The following is a 12,253-nucleotide window of genomic DNA, read 5'->3' on the forward strand; positions in this document are numbered from 1 at the left end:
AAAATTGGCAGGTCGGATGGATTAGTTGTGGGCTCAACACGTTTTCCCGCTCCGACTCATAAGACTATGAGATTGTTGTTGGTGAACAGTACATTCACATGGCAGCGCATGGCAGTAGATTTAAAGTGCAGGCTGAATAGGGTTAAAAAAGGTGAATTTTGATGAATTATTGACCGCACCACTGGCCACGTCATTCTTTGGAAAAGTTACGCTTAATTTAAGCTCCAAATTTCATAATCATCACTCATCATCATCGTGTCACTGCTAAATCCACGATTAGTCATTTCTATGCCAATAGAAAGGCATAATAATATTAAATAATATTCTTCTGTTTTTAAATTATAAAATTTAAAAAAATTAATTTTTTAATTCTTCAACTTTTAACTCACTTGTAACTCAATTTTTTAATTATAACTCACTGCGACTCAATCTCTCAACTTTGATTCTGCCTATAACTCGTCTTATCAAATAAGAGAATAAAAAATACTCATATATTATTTTAACAATACCCTCCTCTTGTACATTGGTGTGAGATGTAAGCTAATATGAAAAAAATTAATAAAAATTAAGGGACTAATTTGTAAGTGATTCAAAAGTTGAGAGACTGAGTCATAGGTGAATCATAATTCAGGACTGAGTTACAAATGACTTAAAAATTAGAGGATTAAAGATTAATTTTTTTAAAAAAATTTTAAATAATTATATATATATTAATAAAAAATATTTAAATATATTTATAATTTTTTTAAAAAAGAAAAATATAAGCTTTAAAAAATGTCATTCATTTGATAACCTATCTATAAAAATATATTAAAAAGAGCTAATATAATAGAAAGGTTGTGAAATTAAAAAATCATTATTGATAAAATTTATTTTTATTAAAGTATTATATTTGAGATGTTTAATTTTTAAAAAATGTTTTATAATTTGAAATTGGAGACTAACATTAAAATGATTTTTTTTTCAATAACAACATAAAGATAATAAATACCATCCACCGTCATTCTAAATATTATATTGAATAGATTAGGAAATTGATAAAGGATAAAATCATCAATAAAAATAATTAATGTTTTTAAATTATAAATGACAAATATTTTTTTAAAAGAGTATAAAAAATTTCCAAAGTAATGATTATTTTCATATTTGGACCTGGAGCGAGAGCATTTTATATTTAACCTATTGAAAATATATTTATAGAAAGGTTAAATGCCCGTGAAGGATGCACATTTAAAAAAAGAAAACAAAATGCACGTAAATAAGAAGAAAATAATTTCTATGATTTTAATTTATTACTCATGTGCCATGAATTATGTCAATTCTCAAAAGGGCTCCAAATCACTCTTCAAAGCTTATTATTTGATTCACCAACTGGGGGCAAAAGAACATGTTCGAATACAATGATGTGTAGCTTAGATTAAAGGGTGATTTTATTTTCATTCTCTGCACCAGCATGATGACAATGATACACTTGCTTTGCAGCATAAAGAAGCCACTCTACCAATGAGTTCAGTTCAATCGGTAAAAGAGTTATAAGAAATCTTGAATGTTAGTTCTGAAAAATTAGCAGCATTTTGTGGTAAAGTTTTCACATGAAATGATCCGTACCTGGCTTGGCCGATATTTAACAAAGTTGACGTAGTAAGCTTGGGACATTGGAGGATTTATTACCAAAAAAAGCAAAAAAGAAACCACTGTAGACCTCGAGGCTTTGCTGAATTTATTCCACCACACACACACGCGAGGTGAGTTTCTCTCCTTTCATTTTTCCTCCACTGTCTCTTCACTGTAAATTTAAATCATTTAAATTAAATATATATTTTAAAAATTATTAAATTGAAAATTTTAAATTCAATTTAACGGCGGAGATATGCAATGGTCTTTCATCCACTCTTTTTTTACAGAGAAAAAAATCCAACTCCATATATATATATATACATGTATGTATGTATGTTACGTGTCTTACTATAGTTAAAGAAACAATATTTAAAAAAAATTATATCTATGTCCCACATGAGAAAATTTATTATCAAGAGGGCCCATGAATTTAATAAAACACTTCAATGTCTTAAATACTGTGCATTTATAACTTGATTGAGGGTAGTGACAATTAAATAATAGCCACTTACAACTTGTTATTATAAACTATCACTTTTCTTTACAAGTTATAAATAATCATTGCTCAATTATCAATGCCCTTAGTCAAATTATAAATATATAGAATTTGAGACTTGAGAGTATTTTATAAATTTTATGAGACCTTTTGATAATAAATTTTTTTATATGAGATCTAGATGTAATTTTTTCTAATATTTATTACCACTTGTAGATGAATAGCTTTTGAAAAAATTAATCATTTGTCTCAGTAAATTTAACTCAATTGTAACTCAATCTCTAAATTTTAATTCATTGTAACTCAATCTTTATAATTTTAACTGATTTTTAAATTTTACTTCATGCAACTTAGTCTTTATAATTTCAACCACTTAAATATTGATCCTTATATTTAAAAAATAAAATTATAAATATTTAAAATATTTTAAATTTTTAATATTTATAATATTTATAAAGATTAAAATGGTTCAATAATATGAAATATTAGTAATAAATTTTAACATAATTTTAATTTTTATAATTTATTTTTTAAGATATATAAATTAATATTTAAGTGAGTAAAATTATAGAGACGAATTGTAAGAATTAAAATTTAAAGATTAAATTACAAATAAGTTAAAGTTTCAGAAATTAAATTATAATGAGTTAAAATTTAAAAATTAAATTAAAATTAAATTAAAATTGTAAAAATTAAATGATTAATTTTTTAATAGGCTTTTCTTTTCTTTTCTTCTTTTCTCTCTTCTTTAAAGTGAATGGGGTTACAGACACATGGTAGGGTCGAAACAGGCCTGAAGGTTCAAATAGTACTGGCAGGAGAACTCATTAATTACCTATCAAAGGAATTTTCACATGTACGGTGAGATTTGAATTTAGTAAATTTTTATGAGGGTAAGAGTCCTCTTCCCGATTTAACTTATTTTGGTTGGCTTTTACTCATCTTATGCATGAAGCAGCCGCCGGGAAACCTCTTCTAGTGGCGGTGGAGACACAGATGCAACCCCAAAGAGCTTGGAGGACTGGGCTTTCAGTGTCAGACATTTTGATGTCTTCAATGAAGTGCATCGTTCAAAGCTTGCTCGGATTTCGGTAAAAAAAAAAAAACAAAAGCTCGCTTGGCGAAAATAAGGAAGGGAAAAAAAAAAAAATTTCCACAACGGTTTGTTATTTCTGGAAGTTTTTCCTAGCAACATTCTCTCCCTTTTTCTTCTTCTCCAAATGCTAAAACATTGCCTTGCTTTGTTTCCTCTTAGAAAAAAAGGGGTAAACTTGCATCATCAACGTTGTTTTGATGCCCAAACTGTGAAGTCCCTCTCCCTGCACATCTTAATGCTTGTTTGGATTTTATCCATAATCAATTCTAAAGGCCAAAACTATAATTTTATAAAAATATATACATGTGAAAATCAATTATAAATTCAAAATCATATTTTTTTTGACATTATTCAAATACCTACATGTCAAAATCAAGTATAAACCTAAAATTATAATTTTCTTAAAAATATCCAGATATCTTTATGCATGCCAAGTAGTCTATAATATTTGTTGGATAAATTTTTAGAAAAGCTGAATTAAAAACAGATAATAATAACTTATGAAATAATTGTGGTTTTCCATTCATAATTAATTTTAACATGTTTAGATATTTTTAAGAAAATCATGATCTTAAGTTTATAATTAATTTTAACATATATATTGAGTATTTGAATTTTTTTTTTAAAACCATGGTTTTAAGTTTATAATTTTAGTATTTTTAGCAAAATCATGATTTTAAGTTTATATTTAATTTTGACATATAACAAGATGTTTGGATATAATTTCACAAAATCATGATCATACCTAATTTTCAATTGTCACTTTTGCTTTTCAATTCTGTTTAAGATCAATCTTATTAATCAATTTCATAAATAATTATATATCACATAACACAATCAATTATATTCAAAATCAATCATATTAATCATTTTTTTAATGGATATCCAAACAACTCTTATTTTCTATGATAGTATCAAATATAGGTACACTAAATTTTGTGATGAAATGACTTAGGGGAAAAAAAGAAGATTATGTTCCTGTCATTAACATCTTGATTTGCCTTCTTGGGATGAAATGTTAAAAGACCGAAAAGGTTAAAAATATTAGGAAGAGCTCCGCAGGCGAGCCTTGATCCATGACTCCAGAGACTTAAGCTCCTCATTGTTTATTGAGTGGCCAAGACCAGGATAAGCCTACAAATACAATTAGTACAAAAGTAATCATCCAAAATTTAGTCATGACGGGCACGATGGTGTGATTCCTTAAATTAATGAATTGTTTAAACCACGGAGTATTACCTTAAACTCACAGCCAACACCAATTTTCTCAAGAAATGGGGGGCCTGCTTGTCCTGCCTCAAACAATACTGTTCTATCAGCAATCCCATGGGACCATAATATAGGTGTCTGCAGATACATGCCAAACTTACAGTGAGAAATGCCAAGTGAAAACCAAGATTTGGTTCACTTACTAGTCTATGAACCAACTTTATGGATTATAATTCCTCCACGAATTATAATAAATGGTAAGATGTTTGCTGCATTGTTTGCGTATTACCAGATATTTTGGATCCTGAAAATTCCCATCATAATTAACAGTGGCAACAGATATGCATCGGTATGTAATCGAAGTTCAAAAAGATAAAAATTCAAGGATGTGAGATCCTCATGGTTGCTGCTATCTTGAGTCACACTAGGAAGCTTAGATATCAGGCACCAAACACAGGAAAACCTAAATGCTTCTTTACATCTTAGAAACCAGGATAAAAATGACCGTATCAAACAATTCTTCAAGGCTGTTCCAAATGCAAGGAGAATTCGATAGTACTAGATACGCAAGTCATATATTCAATTTAGAGGCAGTCAGCACTAAACCGTATTGGTTGTCAGCCATCTTGTTTCATCTCACATCTAACCAAATCAATTTGATGACAAGGAACACAATATCATACCAGAGACAGTTTCAAAAAATAATAATAATATTAAAAAGTAAACTAGTACAGGATATATTAGCATTCCTATAAATTAGTACCCGCTTTGCCTCATTTGTAATTCGTTCGACCATAGATGAATTGAAAGGAACCCAGCCACTAAAAACTGCACCTCCACCTAAAGTTTTAGGGTATAGCAGAACACTAGCCAAGGTCAAGGCACCTGCCAAAAATTGTTACTTTTGATCATCAAGACATAGCGGTTACCAACACAGCAGAACCAATAACAAGATGTTCATACATGTGTTTTTGTTTCAAAGGTTGTTCTTGAAAAGATATTCACACACCCACACACAAATGGAACAGAAAAAAAGAGACCTCCTTGACTGAACCCACAGACAAATACATTGTTAGGGTTTGTGCCAGCAGCTATTTCCTTGTCTATAGTGGCATGCACATTCTCAACAGCTTTCAGTAAACCACTCTCGTCTTTTGGAGAATCCTGACAAATTATCAGCAAATTTTTTTGAACATAAATTGATGAGACGAACAGCTTCATCCTGAAGGAACAAGTAAATTTCCACATCTTGGAAATACATAGAGAAAATGAATGTTATATATGACCAATAATGTGACTAGGAACATGTTAGCAAATGCATGCGACAAATTGCTGGGTCTATAAACATAGCTTTCTAGCTAACTGAAGTAATCTAACCAAGCAAGTAAAATACATCCTTCAACAAGTTTCATGACATTCATAAAAATGCAAACCAATCACGTTTTCAAGATAAATTTGATGAGAAAAATGACCAAGCTATGTCCTCATTAGGATATCTGAATAACATGATTTTGCTGAGGAGGCAGCAAGAACAATCGTATGACCAACTGCCAATAAAACAGACTATGCTACTACTGTGTATTCCATAAGTATATCTCATACAGAAGGTGATGTCAAGTTTGGACCAGAGGCATGTTGATAAAACATTTTGATAACACTAAAATTTACAATTGAACTCAATATTCGACTTATTTTGATACATATACTGTGAAAAAAACTCTGAAGGCAGTCTGCTGCACAGATAATGGAACAACTAGGAGAACAAAAAGCATGAGTTCTGTAAAAAATAAGAATTGCCAAGTATTTCTGAAATATTTAATATATTTCCCTTCACATATTGAATATAGGATGGAAAGATAAACTTACAGCTGTCACAGGAATCTCGTGAATATCAAACCATGAAGGCATTACGGCACCATCTACAAGAAAAAAAATTATGTTCACTGTATTTCATAAGTGAAAAAGCATATTGTAAATCAACAATAGTGCTGAACAATAACTTCTAAGATAATAACAAGCTCACGTTGCTACTTAAAATTGACGTGATGCATTGCACAGCAATGATAGTCAAGCAGAAAATACATTTAAAAAAAAAAAAAAAACAGAGAGAAGAATGTGAGGAGACATACCACGAAATGGATAACAGTAGCACACATGGAAGTTAAGTTTAAAACCAATGACCATCACTCCAAAATTCTAATTAGAGATGACTTATAAGTTCATTTCATTGAGCGTGCACTTATATCTCCCTTTCGGTCAATTACATGGCATAGGCCTGGAATGGTTGATTTTGTCAGTAAAGATTTATGTAATTCACATAAAAAGTTCCTTGCTGAATGTGGTTATCACATTTGGGTTCCTTGGAACAACACAGATACACATGCATGCTTAATTTTCATGTGCATGATGCATCCTTAAGGTTTCTAAATTACTTTAAGCGTGACATTGTTGAATTGGTAAATGTGTGGCTGGTTTTGCATGCATGGGGTCACTTTATTGCTTCGAAATTTGTAACCATCCAATCTCCATCCCCTACTTCACTACTAACTGACTTGAAAGAATATAACTTCACAAATGCCTGAAAAAATCAGAGATAAAGACAATCAATGGAGACAATAACTTCACATTATTTGGCAGTGCGCACAAATCTGAAAGTATAAATAAGCAGTAAAATGCTTCTGTTTTGACCATTCAGGGCAGTAATGAGATTACTGTTTCACGATCTTTTGCAAATATCTGGACTAAAACAGCATAAAATAATCAGGAATCCTTAGTTTATACATAAAATCAACGCTCAAATTTACACATGGAGTTTCTAATAGAGAAAATATCAAAACCCTCGCATGCACAAAATGCGAATTGATCATAAGAAGCAAAAATTGATAGAAAGCGAAAGAGACTTACAGTTGCAAGTGACTGGATTCGAAGGCGCAGAAGGGAACAGCCATTTTGTATTTCTGAACTCGGGAGAAGTGAAGAGGGTCTTAATGGGTTCATTGGCAGGCCCAGAGTCTCCTAGACCATGAAGCCACAGGATAAAGCTTCGAGCCATGGAATCGGCTTCTCGAAAAGACGTGTTTTTGTGGAACAAAAGCACAATAAAAATGGCGATGCTCAGTGTGATTGTGGAGACTACAATCGGCTTTACCAAAAGCACGAGCTTCATCTGGAGTCGTCCATGGAGGGAGGCAGTGGTAGTTGAGCCAGATGTTCCTAGTTATTAAATTGCCCCTCTCTTTTGTTGTTTCCCAAACAGACCCAGTTGATTGCATTTTCATATTGGGGTTCATGCTTCATGGGGCCCAAATCAATATTGGGGTTCATGCTTCATGGGGCCCAAATCAGATTGTCTGGGATTTAGATCCGAAGTTCACGTACTCAATAAATATATAATGTATCATAACAATAATAGTTAGATTTAATTAAACAGCTATAAAAAAATTTTGTCATATAATACGTATAATATATCAAATCTAAAATTTTTCAAAGGGACAATATATGTGATGAATAGTTTGATTGTGATAGTTGTTTTGATTTTTTTGAAGATAATTGTATTTTAATAATTCTTTAGTATTGATAAAATTCAATAGTTTTGTTTAAGACATATTGAGTGAGTGTATTTAAACCCCTCACCAAATTCAAATCTGATTGATCCATTCTCTATTTCCATTTCTAGTCTTCACTTTTCAGTAGGATTTAAGCTCTATGTTATTATATTTTTAATAAATTAAGTGATAGTAAGGCAAAGTTTAGGAATTATGTTTAACCAAATCAAAACTATAAAAATTTGATTGAATTTTAATTAAGTAAAAATTATAGGAATCAAATAATTAATTTTTTCTTAAGAACATCATATTAAAAATAAAACACTATTTAAAATTCTTTTTGCAGCCAAAATGTTTTTTTGCTGTGTTACTTTTTTTATTTTTTAGATAACATTTCATTTTTTATAATTAATTGAATAGAATATTTAGATAATATATAACTGACCTAAATTAGCATTGCATAACATGTTAAATAATTTATTTACATAATAATCAAACTAAATTCAAATTTTGATAAGAAAATTATGATTAAAATGACTGAAGTTAAAGTAAACTATAGGTTAAGTCAGGCCATTGTAGGTGATGGCATGAAGAAGAGCTCGCAAGATCAACCTCTTGTCAAAATTTATGCACATATTGGGTGTGCGCGTGTGTGCGTTAGTCAGGGAAAAAAAAATAAAGTCCTCCCAAATGACTGTTAAGACACTTGAAGAGCATATCTATTTTTATTGATGAAATGAGCGCCTAACATTATGTTTCTTCAAGAAAATTATTATTTAACTACATTTATTCTTTCATGAAAATTAAAATCACAAACTTATGCACAGAAAATTATTTTTTCATGGACATCAAATCAGAGAAAATAATTTCTACCATACAAAAAAAAACAGAAATTTTGAAGTGAGATCATCTTTACTGCCTGCTGGTTTACTCCTTGCACTAAAAAAAGTACAGAAATATTGAGCATGATTTTCACAACATGAAGTCAACACTCCCATATCTAAATGAAACATAGAAGATTTGGGCAAAAGAAGAATAGAGTTTGCTAAAATTTGATAGCGTACACAGTAAATTGGGCTTTCAAATACAACACGGCCAAGAAATACCCCACCCATTTATTTATCAAAAAAAGAAAGAAAGAAATACCCCGCCCAAAAGTAACAACTTGACGTGCCACAGCCACAGCCACAGCCAAGCAACAAAATCATGAATATTCAATTCAAATTAATTAAATCCCAATATCTTTAAGGGTATGTTTGGATTGAGGAGAATGGAAGAATGGGGAGGTGAAAAAAAATGTTTGATTTAGACAGTTTCTTTGATGTAGATTTGAATAAAGCATTTCTTTTCTTTTCACCCTGTCCCATTTTTCTCAATCCAAAACATAACGAGTGAGTCTTCATCGGAAGGATTGTGGGTCAAGTCAGGGGTAATGAAGCCCCATCGTTTTCAGACTGCTGCATGATATTTATCCATTGTCTGTTTCATTCCGTCCAGCTGGGACATTACAAATTCAAGTTTCTTGAAACAAATCTCGCTGCCTATTCTTGAACCATAGTCGCAATTCTCAAATGGACGATACTCGCAAGCACTTTTGATTTCATCACGTAATGCCATTTGGATGTCCTGCAAAATTTATAATAGAAAAAATCTGGAAAGTTGGGAACTTCACATGATTGTAGCCCTCCAAAGTTCATAATGGTGAAGCAAAATCAGATACCAGTTCACCGAGCATAATTTCACAGCCTCATTTTCACCATGCTAACCTTGGATTAAAGATAGGTTCCCTGACACAATTTATTTCATTATTTCCTAGTATGCAAAGGCCAAACTATCATGGGAGATGTTCTCATAGACTCTGATAAAGAATTCTGAATATCCACCCACTAAGAACAATAAGAACAAAGAATAACGGATAAGCCTCTAGGGTAGTACCCAAAAAAGGCACAGATACTAACAGAGATAACTCCAGAAAATATTGAAGTGTCTATGTGCCAATTTGAACTGTCCGATCATGTCAAACTGATACAAGTTCCATACAAGGACACAACTTTGTTTTTGAAGCGCGGTGTCACAGTCTTGGGACTTCTCTATCCTTGAACTATGCTGGCCTTAACATGATCAATCTCTTGATCTTCGTTAAATCAGCCGAACCCTCAGAATGTAGGCAAAGGAATAAGGAAACTTGAACACAAGAGAGAAGAGAGCTTGGATGAGAGAACTTGAGAGCTTTATTGATATGCTTACATTTGCTTGTTTACAAATGAAGGGTGAGGGGCTATTTATAGATTTTTCCCTTATTCTAGAGTTTTCCCACATCCTTAATGGACGGTGGAGATTAATCCAATCCTACGGTGTACATTTATCCCCTAGAGTGTTCTTTAAAAATATCTACAGTAAATATCTAGATATTTACAAGGATGTTTCTAGAGACTAACCTTCAAAATATGTGTGAAATATTCGAGAACATCCTAAAATATTTTAGATATCTCCACATTCCTCCATAAGTTTCTAAAACCTTCTAGAAACTTTTAGATTTTTCTAAATTTCTCTAGATAATTCTAGATTGTTCTAGATGCTTCTAAAACATTCTAGAACATACTGGATTTTTCTTGAATATCTTGAAATTTTCTCCATTATCTTGCAGGTCTCCAAAAACTCCACAACCTTGTCAGTTCTCTTATATTTAAATATAGGTTGTGACAGCGGGCTCTATAAGGCACCACTAAACTAATAAAGGAAAGAGTAAGATCTAACAGTTGTTGAGCTAACCTTCAATGCCGTCATGAAAGATGTCTATGAAACCACGTGACACTAACTCAAATGGTAAAAACTGGAATGGAATGCGGGTAGTGTATCCAGATTTAAACCTTTCGCACATTATGCCTATGAAAAGGAAAATAATCCATTCCGCTATAGTTCAGAGATATACTGCTTGCAAGCAAGATTAGTTTAATCTGGGGCCTCCCATGAGAATTTTGTTTCTGTACAATGCTAGGCTAGGGATTTGTCTTATGGGGTGGGGCTTCAAAAACATGCTTGGATCCTCTTGAATAAATTTACTAGCAAAACAATAAATTGGAGCTTTGAGCTTCAAAAGGGAATAACCTTAATTAATTGCATGAAATCGAGACAGTGGTTTTGGACAACTTCTTTCCTAGGACCAGCAGGGCTCGAAAGCTCATCCATGACACCTCCTGCAAGCTCCAAAACCTTGACAATTCTCTACACACAAGCAAGAAAGAAAGAAAATCAATCTAAAACTTTCAAGTTCTGTCACTTCACTGGTGTAATATAGTGTTGCTTCTTGATGCTTTTGATATTACCTTCTCCACATTTTGAAGTCGCTGTAAAGAAGTTGTCTGGCCCTGTGAATCCATAATCAGTGCACTTCCTTGAGCTGTATGATTTAAGTCTGAGAAAGCAAACAACAATAAGCCAGGTTTGATAACCATCGAATCCAGCATTCACCGTTTTATAGTTTGAACCACATAAATTCTTAGGCGTTCACTAAAATTATTCTGTAATGCATAAAAACAGTATCATAAATCAAGTGTTCTTAAGGACTTATATAAAGTTGCAATGTCTAGTGTTCTTATTGGGAAATTAGAGCGACACAATTCTAGGGGCCAACACTCATTAAATGGGAAAACTTTCACATAAAATACAAATTTTACATCAAAGCACATGTTAAACGAACTACCCAGAAGAAAATACTTGGGCGGTGGGTAGGGAAAATCCTCCCCTACTACGGAAGATAGAATGCCATTGCTTATTGCATTTTTTTTTCTTTTCTATCATTGAAGTAATCAGTAGATTTTTGTGAAGATCCATGCTGTATTTTAAACAGCTACACCCCACTTTATCGCAGCCAAGCACCGATCCCAAAGTCCATTCAATTAAATTAGGATGAACGATACCGATTTAATCCAATTTAGGAGATTGATATTATACAGACATAGATGCTTGTGAAAAGAATTACCAGTTCGGCTAGAGATTGAAGGCTCCGAAGGTTGAAATTGGTCGACGGCGGGCGTTGGCTGCGCCAAATTAACTATCACTAAGCAACGCTCTCCTCCGGGAATCAGGGCTGAAGTGAAGCCAGGATCAGTTTTTTACTTCTTTTTTCTGGATCAAAAAGCATTTTAGGTTGCCAAACTAAAAACCTACTTTAGGAGAAGTATTTCATTATTTTGAACTTTGAGGTTGGAGCAAGGACACGGAGAACTTGGTCGATGATTTTCTGACGGCGAAGATGCTTTCACGAGCAAGATCTCACCTCTTTTTTCC

At 32.2% G+C, this 12,253-nt stretch overlaps 2 protein-coding genes across 2 annotated transcripts; both read right to left on the reverse strand.

Annotated features, from left to right (window-relative positions):
• Positions 1-4,050: 4,050 nt before the first annotated feature.
• On the reverse strand, positions 4,051-7,664 carry LOC129285292 (probable carboxylesterase SOBER1-like). The gene is made up of 6 exons (XM_054920919.1): positions 7,323-7,664; positions 6,285-6,337; positions 5,459-5,582; positions 5,182-5,303; positions 4,449-4,556; positions 4,051-4,343 (listed from the first exon to the last, which is right to left on the reverse strand). Exons 1-6 carry the CDS (start codon positions 7,582-7,584, stop codon positions 4,254-4,256), a joined length of 759 nt encoding a protein of 252 aa, XP_054776894.1. The 5' UTR covers positions 7,585-7,664; the 3' UTR covers positions 4,051-4,253.
• A 1,326-nt stretch (positions 7,665-8,990) lies between these two features.
• On the reverse strand, positions 8,991-12,251 carry LOC129285293 (mediator of RNA polymerase II transcription subunit 11-like). Its single transcript, XM_054920920.1, has 4 exons — positions 11,946-12,251; positions 11,290-11,378; positions 11,072-11,188; positions 8,991-9,589 (listed from the first exon to the last, which is right to left on the reverse strand). The coding sequence occupies exons 2-4, from the start codon at positions 11,341-11,343 to the stop codon at positions 9,413-9,415; spliced, it is 348 nt and encodes a 115-aa protein (XP_054776895.1). The 5' UTR covers positions 11,344-11,378; positions 11,946-12,251; the 3' UTR covers positions 8,991-9,412.
• Between the last annotated feature and the right edge of the window lie 2 nt (positions 12,252-12,253).

The sequence above is a fragment of the Prosopis cineraria genome, unplaced genomic scaffold (genome assembly GCF_029017545.1).
Source record: "Prosopis cineraria cultivar Desert tree isolate PC_DT_omini unplaced genomic scaffold, ASM2901754v1 PC11, whole genome shotgun sequence".
NCBI classification, from domain to species: Eukaryota; Viridiplantae; Streptophyta; class Magnoliopsida; order Fabales; family Fabaceae; genus Prosopis; species Prosopis cineraria.